This window comes from Bombina bombina, chromosome 3, assembly GCF_027579735.1.
Source record: "Bombina bombina isolate aBomBom1 chromosome 3, aBomBom1.pri, whole genome shotgun sequence".
In the NCBI taxonomy this organism is placed as follows: domain Eukaryota; kingdom Metazoa; phylum Chordata; class Amphibia; order Anura; family Bombinatoridae; genus Bombina; species Bombina bombina.
The window spans coordinates 173,836,155-173,854,978 of record NC_069501.1 but is presented as its reverse complement, the minus strand read 5'-3'; the positions used below and the strand labels follow the sequence as shown (position 1 = coordinate 173,854,978).

The window sequence follows — 18,824 nt, the reverse complement described above, 5'->3', positions numbered from 1 at the left end:
CCTTTATTTAAATATGGTAAGTTTACCCAATATAGGTGATGCTAAAAGTACACATTAAACAGAGATTTATACAAATTCCTTTAAATTTTAAAATGACACCGGTGTCTATATGTATAAAATTGTACAAAATATGTAAAAAATATTAAAAATATGCAATTTACACAGTCTTTTGTTTCTCACAAGTTATGTTTTCTAACAAAATATTTGATACCTTGGTAAATACAATTTTATAACTGATAAAACAATAGTTGATGTATAGTTCATATAGGATACTTTGTTTCTAGTTCAGATTTGCAATTGAGATCTTATCTTAGGCATCAATATATTTCATATATAGAGGTATGGTTTGTGCGATTTTTATCACACTGTGATATACAGGGAGTGCAGAATTATTAGAAAATGAGTATTTTGACCACATCATCCTCTTTATGCATGTTGTCTTACTCCAAGCTGTATAGGCTCGAAAGCCTACTACCAATTAAGCATATTAGGTGATGTGCATCTCTGTAATGAGAAGGGGTGTGGTCTAATGACATCAACACCCTATATCAGGTGTGCATAATTATTAGGCAACTTCCTTTCCTTTGGCAAAATGGGTCAAAAGAAGGACTTGACAGGCTCAGAAAAGTCAAAAATAGTGAGATATCTTGCAGAGGGATGCAGCACTCTTAAAATTGCAAAGCTTCTGAAGCGTGATCATCGAGCAATCAAGCGTTTCATTCAAAATAGTCAACAGGGTCACAAGAAGCGTGTGGAAAAACCAAGGCGCAAAATAACTGCCCATGAACTGAGAAAAGTCAAGCGTGCAGCTGCCAAGATGCCACTTGCCACCAGTTTGGCCATATTTCAGAGCTGCAACATCACTAGAGTGCCCAAAAGCACAAGGTGTGCAATACTCAGAGACATGGCCAAGGTAAGAAAGGCTGAAAGACGACCACCACTGAACAAGACACACAAGCTGAAACGTCAAGACTGGTCCAAGAAATATCTCAAGACTGATTTTTCTAAGGTTTTATGAACTGATGAAATGAGAGTGAGTCTTGATGGGCCAGATGGATGGGCCCGTGGCTGGATTGGTAAAGGGCAGAGAGCTCCAGTCCGACTCAGACGCCAGCAAGGTGGAGGTGGAGTACTGGTTTGGGCTGGTATCATCAAAGATGAGCTTGTGGGGCCTTTTCGAGTTGAGGATGGAGTCAAGCTCAACTCCCAGTCCTACTGCCAGTTTCTGGAAGACACCACCTTCAAGCAGTGGTACAGGAAGAAGTTTGCATCCTTCAAGAAAAACATGATTTTCATGCAGGACAATGCTCCATCACACACGTCCAAGTACTCCACAGCGTGGCTGGCAAGAAAGGGTATAAAAGAAGAAAATTTAATATCATGGCCTCTTTGTTCACCTGATCTGAACCCCATTGAGAACCTGTGGTCCATCATCAAATGTGAGATTTACAAGTAGGGAAAACAGTACACCTCTCTGAACAGTGTCTGGGAGGCTGTGGTTGCTGCTGCACGCAATGTTGATGGTGAACAGATCAAAACACTGACAGAATCCATGGATGGCAGGCTTTTGAGTGTCCTTGCAAAGAAAGGTGGCTATATTGGTCACTGATTTGTTTTTGTTTTGTTTTTGAATGTCAGAAATGTATATTTGTGAATGTTGAGATGTTATATTGGTTTCACTGGTAAAAATAAATAATTGAAATGGGTATATATTTGTTTTTTGTTAAGTTGCCTAATAATTATGCACAGTAATAGTCACCTGCACACACAGATATCCCCCTAAAATAGCTATAACTAAAAACAAACTAAAAACTACTTCCAAAACTATTCAGCTTTGATATTAATGAGTTTTTTGGGTTCATTGAGAACATGGTTGTTGTTCAATAATAAAATTAATCCTCAAAAATACAACTTGCCTAATAATTCTGCACTCCCTGTATGTATACGAATTAGTACCTTGAAGTGTATCTGTTTGATACCACTTATATGAGAAAATTGCGGTTAAGTAAACGCCGCTATGCCAATGATTTTTCTTTCCTTGCTTGGGTTTCAAGAACAAGCAGGCGGTAATCTTATATGAACCGCTGGCGGTTAAATAAATGCCACTTTGGTTTCCTCTTTTTAGGTGAGCTTATCTGTTTGCTGTTAAGATATTCGGGTTTCGCTTGTATATAGGTGCGTGTGTGGTTCCCGTGGCCGCTCTGTTACCTTTTCCTTTGTCGGTCAGTGACCGATCGAGCTCCTTAAAGTTTCCTGGTATGATCTTTGGTGCGGTTGTGTGCTAACCGTTTGCTGGTGATTCTTAAGCTGCTCCGGTTTTTCTAATCGGTGTCTTGTAAGTCGGTCAGTGACGATCACGATGTTGTGGTTGTGGGATAACCGTCTGATGTTGAATTTTTGTGTGCCTCTCCGGTCTGCTGTTCCCAGGTTTTTGGATGTCGGTCAGTGACCGATCGGAATGCTGTAGTGTAGTTTTGAGGATAAGTAGAAAGTTACTTCTAGTTATCGATGTAGTTATTGATGATCAGTGCGGTTAAATATACGCCGCTGGGTAGGAACTTAAATTTTTCAAATGGGTATAGCTGGTAATCAGACGGTTATCCCACAACCACAACATCGTGATCGGTCACTGACCGACTTACAAGACACAGATTAGAAAAACCGGAGCAGCTTAAGAATCACCAGCAAACGGTTAGCACACAACCGCACCAAAGGTCATACCAGGAAACCCTAAGGAGCTCGATCGGTCACTGACCGACAAAGGAAAAGGCAACAGAGCGGCCACGGGAATCACACAAGCACCTATATACAAGCAAAACCCGAATATCTTCCCAGCAAACAGATAAGCTCACCTAAAAAGAGGAAACCAAAGTGGCATTTATTTAACCGCCAGCGGCTCATATAAGATTACCGCCTGCTTGTTCTTGAAACCCAAGCAAGGAAAGAAAAATCATTGGCATAGCGGCGTTTACTTAACCGCAATTTTCTCATATAAGTGGTATCAAACAGATACACTTCAAGGTACTAATTTGTATACATATATCACAGTGTGATAAAAATCGCACAAACCATACCTCTATATATGAAATATATTGATGCCTAAGATAAGATCTCAATTGCAAATCTGAACTAGAAACAAAGTATCCTATATGAACTATACATCAACTATTGTTTTATCAGTTATAAAATTGTATTTACCAAGGTATCAAATATTTTGTTAGAAAACATAACTTGTGAGAAACAAAAGACTGTGTAAATTGCATATTTTTAATATTTTTTACATATTTTGTACAATTTTATACATATAGACACCGGTGTCATTTTAAAATTTAAAGGAATTTGTATAAATCTCTGTTTAATGTGTACTTTTAGCATCACCTATATTGGGTAAACTTACCATATTTAAATAAAGGATCATATTTATTACCTAAACAAGTTTCGACATCCATTTTTCCAAAAGAGAATATAAAACTAGGACTTATTAAAACATTTATAATACACAGAGTCCACTAATTTTACACTTATTTACAGTAAGACCCACTGGGAATAGCAACTTGGTTTGCGCCACCTACCACAACTATCTGTAACTCTTTAAACTTTGGGATAAAGTTTACTTCAGGTGTGCCCGATTCCCTACCAGCTAGACAGTCTAACCCCACCAAATATTTCACATATGTTGATATGTTGTAGAGGAGCATTTATAGAAGTGTGAAGAAAAATGACATATTATTAAGAATGTATCTTGAATCCACGTACATTTTCTTACCAGTCCCGTCTGTTTTGTCTTTGGTCCAAATGCCTAAATTATTCTCTCTGCCTAATGGGAAATATGAACCTGAAGGGCTCCATTACCCAAACCCATCTTGTCACTATGGAAACCAGCAATCAGCCTATGGCGTAATGACAGGTAAGTCACATTATATAATAATTATTTTTGATTATTTAAATGGGTTTATATATATATATATATATATATATATATATATATATATATATATATATGTGTGTGTGTGTGTGTGTATGTGTGTACATATATGTATACACTGTACATGTGTATGTATGTGTTTATATATGTATTTAAGTATATACATACATTTATGCACATGTATATACATATATGTACATATATATGCTAATTTGGAGCCCTTTACACTCAAATACCTTAAAACTTGTAAAATCATTTTGAATAATTTTCAATATTTAATAATGTATTTTACTATGTATTTAAAGTGATGGTGAGCCTTACATGTTTTACAATCAGGTCCAGAATATGAAGAGGTGCTGTAACTTACTTTTTAATGTAGCCGTGCCATTCTATTACCCCGCGCTCTGGCTGCCCACTTCTAAACTATTAATTTCTTTTTGTGAAGTAACAGTTTGAACTGTCACCAATCACCACTCTAGTCGTACGACACTTTTTTTGTAGCTAGAATGCCGACTCTAGTTGTATGGCACTATTTTTGTAGCTAGAATGCCGATTGAAGAACAGTTGAAACTGTTAGCTCACAAAAACAATGAGTTTTGAAGTGGTTGGTCGGAGCGCTGGGTATTAGAATGGCATGAGTGTTCAATTAAAGTCCCTGTAAAATATTGCTTAGATTCTGAACTTGATTTCAAAACATGCAAAGTTTACCATCACTTTAATGTAAATATTTTACGTTATAATTTTCTTCAATTGTTCTATACATCTATCTATATCAAATAGATATATATTTTACAAAAAAAAAATAAACATTTTATATATATATATATATATACACATAGATATAATCCAAAGTAAAGAGCTCACTCCAAAGGACTTATTGTTATACCCACTTTAATGTGAACGTTTTCGAGTTGTAAAAACTCGTCCTCAGACAGGCAGAATATACACCATTGCACTTACCAGCACCGGACATTTATACACAATCGTGCAGGGACGTCGCGTTCTACACAGTATATATATATATATATATATATATATATATTTATATATACATACACACATTTATATTCATATAGAATATATGTACAGATTATATATATGTATATATTTTTTAAATATATAATTAAAAAGTAAAAGAACCATATCTTCTAAATCAAAAATATTGGTATTTGAAGTATTTTTAACACATCTTCAGCTTTAGCTCGGTTGGCCTAGCTCACCTTCAGTTTAGTGCTTGAGCAAAAGAAAGAAATGGCTTTTTTGCATGCCCCATAGAAGTCTATTGGGAAAGGAAGTTGCACAGCAACAACCTTCAGATGTTAGCGTGCCTAAGTCTTTCTCTAAAGCGATTACTTTTTACTTTCAATTTATAATACCAGTGCAAAAATAGGGGCGTTATTGATTTACATGGAGCTGTGTTAGCTTTCAACAGTGCTAAAATGTTTGTGCTCCATTTGTAATCTAGCACAATATTAGTTGTAATAAAATAATTTGTTAAATGAAACATTTCTATGAGATCTACAGTATGAATAATGTATTCAGATTGTAGTGATTTCATTTTATATTTTTTTATAAGAGTATGGAATATTGAGAAAAGAGATACCTGTTACTATTTATGCACACGACTTTATATTTGTGGTTTTAAAAGTTGTGGAATGTTAATATATGTTTTATGCATATTATTTTTTCCTAGGGATTAAACCAACAACCCCAGAAATGCTGACTGCAAGCATTTCACAAACAAGGATTTTACAGACATGTAGCATGCCTCTTTCCAACGTTGTAAATGGAGTAAGCACTTTACAAGGCAAGTTATTTTGTGAATTTATGTATATTTGAGCAGTGGGTAGAAATATTTTTGAGTGTTGACCTATTTAATACTTTTTTTTCAAGCATCAAGATTTGAAATGTACAAATATATTTATCCTCAGTTGTAAATATTTGTTTTTTTGAATAGTAGACAGTGGCGTAAAAATGATCTATTCCAAGTCTAAATTATTAGGGAACACACAAGGTATTTATAAAAGTCACCTACGGATTAGTATCACAGGCATAACATCTCATATCCTTGAAGATCCATAGTCTATGAGATCAATTTCTGTGATATACAGTTTCTTTATTTTGGTTATGAAAAATGTATTTTGAGTAACTATTCTCCTTTATTTTACGTTGGTTATTAAAGTCTGTATCCAAGTAATCCGCTTCTACAATGTTAATGACTTACTGTATATGTCTTGAAAATAACCTTCTTGCCGTCCTAAAATTGGAGCTAAATTAATTAGAACATATCAGTCATTTAAGCTTTTAGAATCAGAAACAAATGTGTATCATCCTTTGTTTGGAATAATTAACATTTTACAGCACAAATCATAATTTTGGGGGAATGGAAAAATAACCTGATTTAGAGGCAATTAAAAAAAAGGTTTCTTTGAGTTTCTCATTAGGAATTCTGAAAAAAAATAATGTTTATCTTGTAGTTGTTGCTTAAGATATCTCATGCCCAAGAATCCTAAATAAATGTTAGGCCTAAGCCTAAATTACGTTCCTGTTGAATGTATATATTGCCAGTTGAAGTTGAGTGTTTATTAGAACTTTTTCTTGAAATTTTGCTTCTTCAACTTCAAGAATTCTATTGATTTTCACTGGCTTTTGGTTATTATATATACACTATGGTTCTTTAGCTACATACAAATGATCCTATTTTTATTTATGTTAAAATTTCTACCTACATTTTTACCTTTCTGTATTCTATATAAAGCTGTCAAATGTCTGCATCAACAAATAGAAAATAGAGATACAAACAATGTTCAAACAATGTGTTCCTTAATGTAAAAGTTTTAGGGTGACAACAATATTCAGAATCTTTTCCATTCTCTAAAAAATAAATACTACTTTAAAAAGTAAACGTTTATCTCAAATTACATTATAATAATTTGCATTAGTATTGATATTATGATATATAAATGTCATATGATACATGGTGCTGCTCTTTTCAGCAGGGGCAGTTCTACACAGGCTCCTGCAGGGGCCGGTGCCCCTGTAAAAATGTCCCTGGCCCCCCCCTGAGCTGACTGAAAATATTAATATACATTAATAATATACATGGCCTCCCACTGCTGCCCAAATATGTAGCTTTAAAAATATATATATATTTTGACAGGCGGCTTACCGCCGAGCAGTCACGTGATCGGCTTTCCTGTCTGTTTTAGGGGTTAGGGCACATGGCTTGAGAGAGTCACGCACGTGATCTCCCAGCGCCAGGCGGTTAGGTGAGACCGTGAGAAGTTAAAGTAAGAGTGACAGCCGGGCTTGGAGACTCAATGATCGATGCGGTCTGACTGCGGTGGGGAGCCTAACTCAGGTAGGACTAACTGTCTGTGTCAAAGAAAGTATAGCAAGCCAAGCAGGAAAACAAAAACATAGATCGTTAAGTTATTAACACTTAACAGCTAGAACACAGAGGCAGGAGAGGGCAGACATCTACACTTTATTATTTGCAAAACACAGTGACTTCCAAAGTTCCCATTAGTGTGTAAGTTTCTGGTATCGGTTAAGTTTTACTCCCAGTGGGAGTAAAACTTAACCAACACGACACCAGAAAGTTAACTTACACTAATGTGAACTTTGGAAGTGTCACTGTGTTTTCTCCCACTGAGTCACTGTGTTTTCTCCCACTGACTGAGTCCCACATAACGTTTCCTGTGTCAGCAGAGCTGGCTTAACCATGGGACAAAGTGCGTCCAATGGACCCATGCGGCACTTGACACGGGGCGACACTTACCTGGCCAGACCACTCGCACACATGGCAGCTACTATAGTAAGTAGCTGCCATGATAGCAGCATGCCACTAACACATACTAGCTGTTCCCCTCATACCCCGGTTCAGTGTCCTCTTTTAAATAGTGAGCAGCGCAGCTTACATACTGAATGCAACTGCTTTAACTCAGTGCTGTACAGGGAAGAGACTATTCTTTATGTTATGTCCTGCAGGCTGCAGCAACAGCATACTGCCCCATCCCCCATAAAGAGCTGTTTTCTCCAGTGAGCTGTAGCTAAAGCAGAGCAGCTAAGATAAGGTTATTAAGGGGGTGTGTGTCTGAGATCAGAGTCATCATTCACTAAAACTGTGAAGGAAACGTCACTGTGAGGGAGTGGCTTGATGACTTGCTGGTGCGACAGTGATTCATTTACAGAGAGGTCAACCCATGCGGCATGTTTCTGTTGAGTTCTCTTCTACTCGGTGGAAAGTAAAATAATTTGTCAGGTCCTGAACCTTCTTGTCAGTTCCAACAACAGAGTGTAAGAATTAAACTCTGTTACTCCTGTCACTGTAATTGAGAGTCTGTGCAATTAGTTTTTGGGGAGAAGACAGAAGGGGGGAAAGGATTAGGAAGCTGTGACAAACTTTAATGCAAGATTATATGTCAAACTGTTGATATATATGATTACTAAATTGTAATGTAATATTTAGTAAAGTGTGTGTCTGAGTTTATGTGTCTGTATAGTATCTGTGTATGATTGTGTGTGTATGTATGTTGGTGTATGCCTGTGTGTGTATGTGTATAGTTTGTGTGTGTGTATGTATAGTTGGTGTATGCCTGTGTGTGTATGTGTATGCCAAATGACTTTAAACTAAGTGCAGCTCGCTCCTGCTCTGTCTGACAGCAGGAGCGAGCTTCACTTAATGCTATGGCGCGGTCGGGCCGGGCTGTGACTATACAGCTGGCCCGATGCGCTGTGTGATAAAAACAGACCCGCTCAGAAGAGAACAGAGAGCGGGTCTGAAAAACTGTCATATTTTAAAAAAATTCAAAGGGAATATAAGGTTTTATAACAATAACACTAATATAATGTCATATAATTCTGCACCATGTGCAGAATTATATAACATTATTTTTTAGGTTTACTGTCCCTTTAAGTTTTCTATTGTATCCATTGATCTGCCTACCAATAGAGGACCTATTCAACAGAGGTCCCTGCTGCAAAAAAATGTTGGGGCCCCCCAAAGTTAACAGTAGTAAGCAATATTAATAATATACATGCTGCTCTTTAGAATTATTTGGAGGATTGATAGATAGACCTGCAACCTGCACTAATAAAAGACTCCCCTGCCTTATGATTGTAATGGTTCAGCACACATCTATGTATAGACTGGCTGCTTAGGGGCTATCAGCACTTGGGCCCTCGTACCACTACACCTGCTGCACCAATGGTAGTTCTGCCCCTGCTGTCTACTCTTAGTAGTTTTTGTGTCCTTTATTCTAGTCTCCATACAACTAAATGGACAGTAAACACCTTGACATTTTTGATGTGTTGCTATAAAATCACAAATTAGCCAAGTCTTACATTTTTTAAACAAATTAACATTTGTTTTCCAATCACCTCAAAAATAGTTAATAAAAAAACATTTCACCAAGTGCTTGTTTCTTTCTAATGCCATGTTGGCATAGTAGCTAGACAGTTGGTTACTTGTTTAATCAACCCAGCCTGTCTGAGTGTCAAATCCTTGAGTGTGCCACTTACAATGTGATTTCTCAGTGCCTGTTTACAGTAAACCCTGGGGTTGTCAGCTCACTGCATGCCTTGGGAATATCACAGATAGGTTTCTATGTTAGTATGTGTTTGGAGGTCTGTGTTATTAGGCATGTTTATATATCCATGTTCTATTTTGCATTTATAATAATTTGATGTAGTGTTATGGTTGGAGTTAAACAGTTAGAAGTGTGTTTGGGAAGAGGGGGGTAATTTTGTTCTCGGACCCAGGCAGAACAATATAATTTGTTTCGTTTTTTTTTTGTGCCCCTCTGATTAAACACTGGCCCCACCTTGGCCCCCCCAGTAAAATTTGTCTAGAACCGCCACTGCTTTTCAGATTAGTACACTCTTACAAGCTTAATTTCTAGAATTTGACTTTGAAGCCTTATATCTCCTATTTTACTTAACTAAATTACTTAACAGCTAGGCTATAACTACCCATTTGGTAAAAAAAAAAAAAAAAAATCAGATTGCAAAATAGTATATGTTTCTAAAGCTACACAATAAAACAGCTTAAAGTGACATATGACCCCCCCCCCCCACAAATTAAATTTAATTCAATTACTAATATATGTACATTCATGTATTGTTTTGCTTATTATTGCTATGGAAATAAACCCTAAAACTGTGCTTGCTACAAGCTCCAGGGACAAACTAGAGCTCAAAGTCTGTAACCTAAGTATGCTTCAAAATGCTGCAGATTGTCTAACCTAGCTACATCCTACAAAGTACTTACTTAGAGCAGACAAGGAACATACGGCGAGATTACGAGTCTTGCGTTAGCCTTAAAAAGCACCTTAAAATAAATCCTAACCTAAATTACAATTACACCTAACACTACACTATCATTAAAATAATTACCTAAATCAAAATAAATTAACTACAATTAACTACAATAAAATAAAATAAACTAAAGTACGGGAAAAAAAACACACTAAATTACAGAAAAAAATAAAATAATTACAAGAATTTTAAACTAATTACACCTAATCTAATCCCCCTAATAAAATAAAAAAGCCCCCCAAAATAATAAAAATCCCTACCCTACACTAAATTACAAATAGCCCTTAAAAGGGCCTTTTGCGGGGCATTGCCCCAAAGTAATCAGCTCTATTACCTGTAAAAAAAATACAATACCCCCCAACATTAAAACCCACCACCCACACACCAAACTATACTCTAAAACCCATCCAATCCCCCCTTAATAAAACCTAACACTACCCCCTTGAAGATCACCCTACCGTGAGACAACTTCACCCAGCCGGGCACAAGTGGTCCTCCAGAGGGGCAGAAGTCTTCATCCGATCCGGGCAGAAGAGGTCCTCCAGACGGCCAGAAGTCTTCATCCAGGCGGCATCTTCTATCTTCATCCATCCGGAGCAGAGCTGGTCCATCTTGAAGCCAGCTAACGTGGAGCATCCATCCAGACCGACGACTACACGACGAATGACGGTTCATTTAAATGACGTCATCCAAGATGGCGTCCCTTACATTCTGATTGGCTGATAGGATTCTATCAGCCAATCGGCATTAAGGTAGGAAAAATCCTATTGGCTGATCCAATCAGCCAATAGGATTGAGCTCGCATTCTATTGGCTGATTGGAAGAGCCAATAGAATGCGAGCTCAATCCTATTGGCTGATTGGATCAGCCAATAGGATTGAACTTCAATCCTATTGGCTGATTGGATCAGCCAATAGGATTTTTCCTACCTTAATTCCGATTGGCTGATAGAATCCTATCAGCCAATTGGAATTCAAGGGACGCCATCTTGGATGACGTCATTTAAAGGAACCGTCATTCGTCGTGTAGTCGTCGGTCTGGATGGATTCTCCGCGTCGGCAGGTTTCAAGATGGACCCGCTCCGGATGGATGAAGATAGAAAATGCCGCCTGGATGAAGACTGCTGGCTGTCTGGAGGACCTCTTCTGCCCGGATTGGATGAAGACTTCTGCCCCTCTGGAGGAACACTTGTGCCCGGCTGGGTGAAGACATCTCACGGTAGGGTGATCTTCAAGGGGGAAGTGTTAGGTTTTATTAAGGGGGGATTGGGTGGGTTTCAGAGTAGGGTTGGGTGTGTGGTTGGTGGGTTTTAATGTTGGGGGGTATTGTATTTTCTTTTACAGGTAATAGAGCTGATTACTTTGGGGCAATGCCCCGCAAAAGGCCCTTTTAAGGGCTATTTGTAATTTAGTGTAGGGTAGGGATTTTTATTATTTTGGGGGGCTTTTTTATTTTATTAGGGGGATTAGATTAGGTGTAATTAGTTTAAAATTCTTGTAATTATTTTATTTTTTTCTGTAATTTAGTGTGTGTTTTTTTCCGTACTTTAGTTTATTTTATTTAATTGTAGTTAATTGTAGTTAATTTATTTTAAGTTAGGTAATTAATTTAATGATAGTGTAGTGTTAGGTGTAATTGTAACTTAGGTTAGGGTTTATTTTACAGGTAAATTTGTCTTTATTTTAACTAGGTAGTTATTAAATAGTTAATAACTATTTAATAACTATTCTAACTAGTTAAAATAAAAACAAAGTTGCCTGTAAAATAAATATAAATCCTAAAATAGATACAATGTAACTATTAGTTATATTGTAGCTATCTTAGGGTTTATTTTATAGGTAAGTATTTAGTTTTAAATAGGAATAATTTATTTAATTGTAGTTATTTTATTTGTTTTATTTAAAATATATTTAAGTTGGGGGGAGTTAGACTTAGGGTTAGACTTAGATTTAGGGGTTAATAACGTTATTATAGTGGCGGCGACGTTGGGGGCGGCAGATTAGGGGTTAATAAATTTAGTTAGTTTGCGGCGACATTGGGGGTGGCAGATTAGGGGTTAATAAATATAATGTAGGTGTTGGCGATGTTGGGGGCAGCAGATTAGGGGTTCATAAGTATAATGTAGGTGGTGGCGGGACGGAGCGGCAGATTAGGGGTTAATAATATAATGCAGGTGGCGGCGATGTAGGGGGCGGCAGATTAGGGGTTAATAAGTGTAAGATTAGGGGTATTTAGACTTGGGGTTCATGTTAGGGTGTTAGGTGTAGACATAACTTTTATTTCCCCATAGGAATCAATGGGGCTGCGTTAGAAGCTGAACGCTGCTTTTTTGCAGGTGTTATTTTTTTTTTTAGCCAAATCAGCCGCATTGATTCCTATGGGGAAATCGTGCAGGAGTACGTTTAGCCAGCTTACCACTACTGTAAGCAGTGCTGGTATTGAGGTGAGATGTGGAGATAAATTCTGCTCTACGCTCACCTTTTTGGGCCTAACGCCGGGGTTAAAAAACCTGTAATACCAGCGTTACGTTAGGTGAGCGGTGAGCTGAAACAAAGCGTTAGCAACACACCCCTGTGTAATCTCGGTGATAGTAAATTACTTACCAGAGTTTTCAAGTGATTTGTATGTAGCTAAATGGCTGATATATAGTATGCATAGAATACAAATACAAATGCTTAATTGTATTTCAGATTGTGTGTGTGTAATTTTTTTTTTTTTGTTTCTGTTCTGCAGAAACGTGTTTTAAATAATGGCTGTGGGTAAATTGCTAAAAATATTGAAAATTATGTTTGGAAATTGTGTTTCAGAACTTAAACCGTCAGCCCAAGGTCAGTTCAGGGAGGCAAAGGAGAAGCGTGCTTAAAAATAACACTGTGACTTAGAAGCAAAAGCAGTGATGCTAACAAGCTATATGAGTTTACAGGCCCAGAAATCAAATTCAAGTAAAGGTTTCCTCAAGAAATGTATTATAGGCCATTTTTGTTCTTTTGTTATTCTAGGTGTGCATTTTGTGAGAACATTTATTCCTAACAAAAACATAATTTTCTACCAAAAACAGCTTCAGAAGAAGAAAACACATCAAAATGGTAGAATTTAGTAAAAGTATGCAAAGAAGACCAAGTTGCTGCTTTGCAAATCTGATCAACCGAAGCTTCATTCCTAAACGCCCAGGAAGTAGATACTGACCTAGTAGAATGAGCTGTAATCCTTTGAGGTGGAGTTTTACCCGACTCGACATAAGCATGATGAATTAAAGATTTCAACCAAGATGCCATAAAAATGGCAGAGGCCTTCTGACCTTTCCTAGAACCGGAAAAGATAACAAATAGACTAGAAGTCTTTCGGAAATTCTTAGTAGCTTCAACATAATATTTCAAAGCTCTAACTACATCCAAAGAATGCAATGATCTCTCCTTAGAATACTTAGGATTAGGACACAATGAAGGAACCACAATTTCTCTACTAATGTTGTTAGAATTCACAACCTTAGGTAAAAATTGAAAAGAAGTTCGCAACACCACCTTATCCTGATGAAAAATCAGAAAAGGAGACTCACAAGAAAGAGCAGATAATTCAGAAACTCTTCTAGCAGAAGAGATGGCCAAAAGAAACAAAACTTTCCAAGAAAGTAATTTAATGTCCAATGAATGCATAGGTTCAAACGGAGGAGCTTGAAGAGCCCCCAGAACCAAATTCAAACTCCAAGGAGGAGAAATTGACTTAATGACAGGCTTTATACGAACCAAAGCTTGCACAAAACAATGAATATCAGGAAGATTAGCAATCTTTCTGTGAAAAAGAACAGAAAGAGCAGAGATTTGTCCTTTCAAGGAACTTGCAGACAAACCTTTATCCAAACCATCCTGAAGAATCTGTAGAATTCTCAGAATTCTAAAAGAATGCCAGGAAAAATGATGAGAAAGACACCAAGAAATGTAAGTGTTCCAAACTCGATAATATATCTTTCTAGATACAGATTTACGAGCCTGTAACATAGTACTAATCACAGAGTCAGAGAAACCTCTTTGACTAAGAATCAAGCGTTCAATCTCCATACCTTTAAATTTAAGGATTTGAGATCCTGATGGAAAAAAGGACCTTGTGACAGAAGGTCTGGTCTTAACGGAAGAGTCCATGGTTGGCAAGAGGCCATCCGGACAAGATCCGCATACCAAAACCTGTGAGGCCATGCTGGAGCCACCAGCAGAACAAACGAGCATTCCTTCAGAATCTTGGAGATTACTCTTGGAAGAAGAACTAGAGGCGGAAAGATATAGGCAGGATGATACTTCCAAGGAAGTGACAATGCATCCACTGCTTCCACCTGAGGATCCCTGGATCTGGACAGATACCTGGGAAGTTTCTTGTTTAGATGAGAAGCCATCAGATCTATTTCTGGAAGTCCCCACATTTGAACAATCTGAAGAAATACCTCTGGGTGAAGAGACCATTCGCCCGGATGTAACGTTTGGCGACTGAGATAATCCGCTTCCCAATTGTCTATACCTGGGATATGAACCGCAGAAATTAGACAGGAGCTGGATTCCACCCATACTAGTATTCGAGATACTTCTTTCATAGCCAGAGGACTGTGAGTCCCTCCTTGATGATTGATGTATGCCACAGTTGTGACATTGTCTGTCTGAAAACAAATGAACGATTCTCTCTTTAGAAGAGGCCATGACTGAAGAGCTCTGAAAATTGCACGGAGTTCCAAAATATTGATCGATAATCTCACCTCCTGAGATTCCTAAACCCCTTGTGCTGTCAGAGACCCCCAAACAGCTCCCCAACCTGTCAGACTTGCATCTGTTGAAATTACAGTCCAGGTCGGAAGAACAAAAGAAGCCCCCTGAACTAAACGATGGTGATCTGTCCACCACGTCAGAGAGTGTCGTACAATCGGTTTTAAAGATATTAATTGAGATATCTTTGTGTAATCCCTGCACCACTGGTTCAGCATACAGAGCTGAAGAGGTCGCATGTGAAAACGAGCAAAGGGGATCGTGTCCGATGCAGCAGTCAGAAGACCTAGAATTTCCATGCATAAGGCTACCGAAGGGAATGATTGTGACTGAAGGTTTCGACAAGCTGAGATCAATTTCAGACGTCTCTTGTCTGTCAGAGTCATGGACACTGAATCTATCTGGAAACCTAAAAAGGTTACCTTTGTCTGAGGAATCAATGAACTTTTTGGTAAATTGATCCTCCAACCATGATCTTGAAGAAACAACACAAGTCGATTCGTATGAGATTCTGCTAAATGTGAAGACTGAGCAAGTACCAAGATATCGTCCAAATAAGGAAATACCACAATACCCTGTTCTCTGATTACAGACAGAAGGGCACCGAGAACCTTTGTAAAAATTCTTGGAGCTGTTGCTAGGCCAAACGGTAGAGCCACAAACTGGTAATGCTTGTCTAGGAAAGAGAATCTCAGAAACTGATAGTGATCTGGATGAATCGGAATATGCAGATATGCATCCTGTAAATCTATTGTGGACATATAATGCCCTTGTTGAACAAAAGGCAGGATAGTCCTTACAGTTACCATTTTGAATGTTGGTATCCTTACATAACGATTCAATATTTTTAGATCCAGAACTGGTCTGAAGGAATTCTCCTTCTTTGGTACAATGAAGAGATTTGAATAAAACCCCAGCCCCTGTTCCAGAACTGGAACTGGCATAATTACTCCAGCCAACTCTAGATCTGAAACACATTTCAGAAATGCTCGAGCCTTCGCTGGGTTTACTGGGACACGGGAAAGAAAAAATCTCTTTGCAGGAGGCCTTATCTTGAAGCCAATTCTGTACCCTTCTGAAACAATGTTCTGAATCCAAAGATTGTGAATGGAATTGATCCAAATTTCTTTGAAAAAACGTAATCTGCCCCCTACCAGCTGAGCTGGAATAAGGGCCGCACCTTCATGTGGACTTAGGAGCTGGCTTTGATTTTCTAAAAGGCTTGGATTTATTCCAGACTGGAGATGGTTTCCAAACTGATACCGCTCCTGTGGATGAAGGATCAGGCTATTGTTCCTTATTGTGACGAAAGGAACGAAAACGATTATTAGACCTAAATTTACCTTTAGATTTTTTATCCTGTGGTAAAAAAGTTCCTTTCCCTCCAGTAACAGTTGAGATAATAGAATCCAACTGAGAACCAAATAATTTATTACCCTGGAAAGAAAGGGAAAGCAAAGTAGACTTAGAAGACATATCAGCATTCCAAGTTTTAAGCCATAAAGCTCTTCTAGCTAAAATAGCTAGAGACATATACCTGACATCAACTCTAATGATATCAAAGATGGCATCACAAATAAAATTATTAGCATGTTGAAGAAGATTAATAATGCTATGAGAATTATGATCTGTTACTTGTTGCGCTAAAGCTTCTAACCAAAAAGTTGAAGCTGCAGCAACATCCGCTAAAGATATAGCAGGTCTAAGAAGATTACCTGAACACAAGTAAGCTTTTCTTAGAAAGGATTCAATTTTCCTATCTAAAGGATCCTTAAAGGAAGTACTATCTGCCGTAGGAATAGTAGTACGCTTAGCAAGAGTAGAGACAGCCCCATCAACCTTAGGGATTTTGTCCCAAAACTCTAATCTGTCAGATGGCACAGGATATAATTGCTTAAAACGTTTAGAAGGAGTAAATGAATTACCCAAATTATTCCATTCCCTGGAAATTACTTCAGAAATAGCATCAGGGAAAGGAAAAACTTCTGGAATAACTACAGGAGATTTAAAAACCTTATTTAAACGTTTAGATTTAGTATCAAGAGGACCAGAATCCTCTATTTCTAATGCAATTAAGACTTCTTTAAGTAAAGAACGAATAAATTCCATTTTAAATAAATATGAAGATTTATCAGCATCAACCTCTGAGACAGAATCCTCTGAACCAGAAGAACCATTATCAGAATCAGAATGATGATGTTCATTTAAAAATTCATCTGAAAAATGAAAAGTTTTAAAAGACTTTTTACGTTTACTAGAAGGAGGAATAACAGACATAGCCTTCTTAATGGATTTAGAAACAAAATCTCTTATGTTATCAGGAACACTCTGAGTATTAGATGTTGACGGAACAGCAACAGGTAATGTAACATTACTAAAGGAAATATTATCTGCATTAACAAGTTTGTCATGACATTCAGTACAAACAACAGCTGGAGGAACAGATACCACAAGTTTACAGCAGATACACTTAACTTTGGTAGATCCAGCACCAGGCAGCGATTTTCCAGAAGTATCTTCTGACTCAGTGTCAATCTGGGACATCTTGCAATATGTAATAGAAAAAACAACATATAAAGCAAAATTGATCAAATTCCTTAAATGACAGTTTCAGGAATGGGAAAAAATGCCAGTGAACAAGCTTCTAGCAACCAGAAGCAATAAATAATGAGACTTAAATAATGTGGAGACAATAGTGACGCCCATATTTTTTAGCGCCAAAAAAGATGCCCACATTATTTGGCGCCAAAAATGACGCCACATCCGGAACGCCGACACTTTTGGCGCAAAAAACGTCAAAAATGATGCAACTTCCAGCGACACGTATGACGCCGAAAACAGAAAAAATTTTCAGCCCCCGCGAGCCTAACAGCCCACAGGGAAAAAGTCAAATTTTAAGGTAAGAAAAAATTGATTTATTCATATGCATTATCCCAAATATGAAACTGACTGTCTGAAATAAGGAACGTTGAACATCCTGAGTCAAGGCAAATAAATGTTTGAATACATATATTTAGAACTTTATATAAAAGTGCCCAACCATAGCTTAGAGTGTCACAGAAAATAAGACTTACTTACCCCAGGACACTCATCTACATGTAGTAGAAAGCCAAACCAGTACTGAAACGAGAATCAGTAGAGGTAATGGTATATATAAGAGTATATCGTCGATCTGAAAAGGGAGGTAAGAGATGAATCTCTACGACCGATAACAGAGAACCTATGAAATAGACCCCGTAGAAGGAGATCATTGAATTCAAATAGGCAATACTCTCCTCACATCCCTCTGACATTCACTGCACGCTGAGAGGAAAACCGGGCTCCAACCTGCTGCGGAGCGCATATTAACGTAGAATCTAGCACAAACTTACTTAACCACCTCCATAGGAGGCAAAGATTGTAAAACTAATTTGTGGGTGTGGTGAGGGGTGTATTTATAGGCATTTTGAGGTTTGGGAAACTTTGCCCCTCCTGGTAGGAATGTATATCCCCATACGTCACTAGCTCATGGACTCTTGCTAATTACATGAAAGAAACAAGAATAACATGCACAAGTACCTGAACGTCAGGAAATTTAGAATAAACACATTTTTAGCACTCTGAGCTTATTTGTTATCTGCCAAAGTATAATTAGCAAAAAAAAATTACAGGTAACAATGCAAAGTAAACACAGTTTTTTATTATTTTCTGTGTTCCAGAAAATTAGCAAATCAGTAGTAAATTAAAGTATCAGAGTAACTCCACCTATCACTTTCTTTATATACAGGGAGTGCAGAATTATTAGGCAAATGAGTATTTTGACCACATCATCCTCTTTATGCATGTTGTCTTACTCC

The 18,824-nt window shown here is 37.5% G+C and overlaps 1 protein-coding gene across 2 annotated transcripts in view; it reads left to right on the top strand.

Moving 5' to 3' along the window:
* Nucleotides 1-18,824, top strand: part of POU1F1 (POU class 1 homeobox 1) — a 91,983-nt gene that overhangs the window by 41,689 nt on the left and 31,470 nt on the right. The window contains exon 2 of one of the 2 annotated variants that reach the window (XM_053704563.1): nt 3,770-3,907. In XM_053704563.1, the coding sequence (XP_053560538.1) occupies nt 3,770-3,907 (138 nt within the window). The remainder of the gene's footprint in view (nt 1-3,769; nt 3,908-18,824) is intronic. The other variant, XM_053704564.1, reaches the window with a different exon arrangement.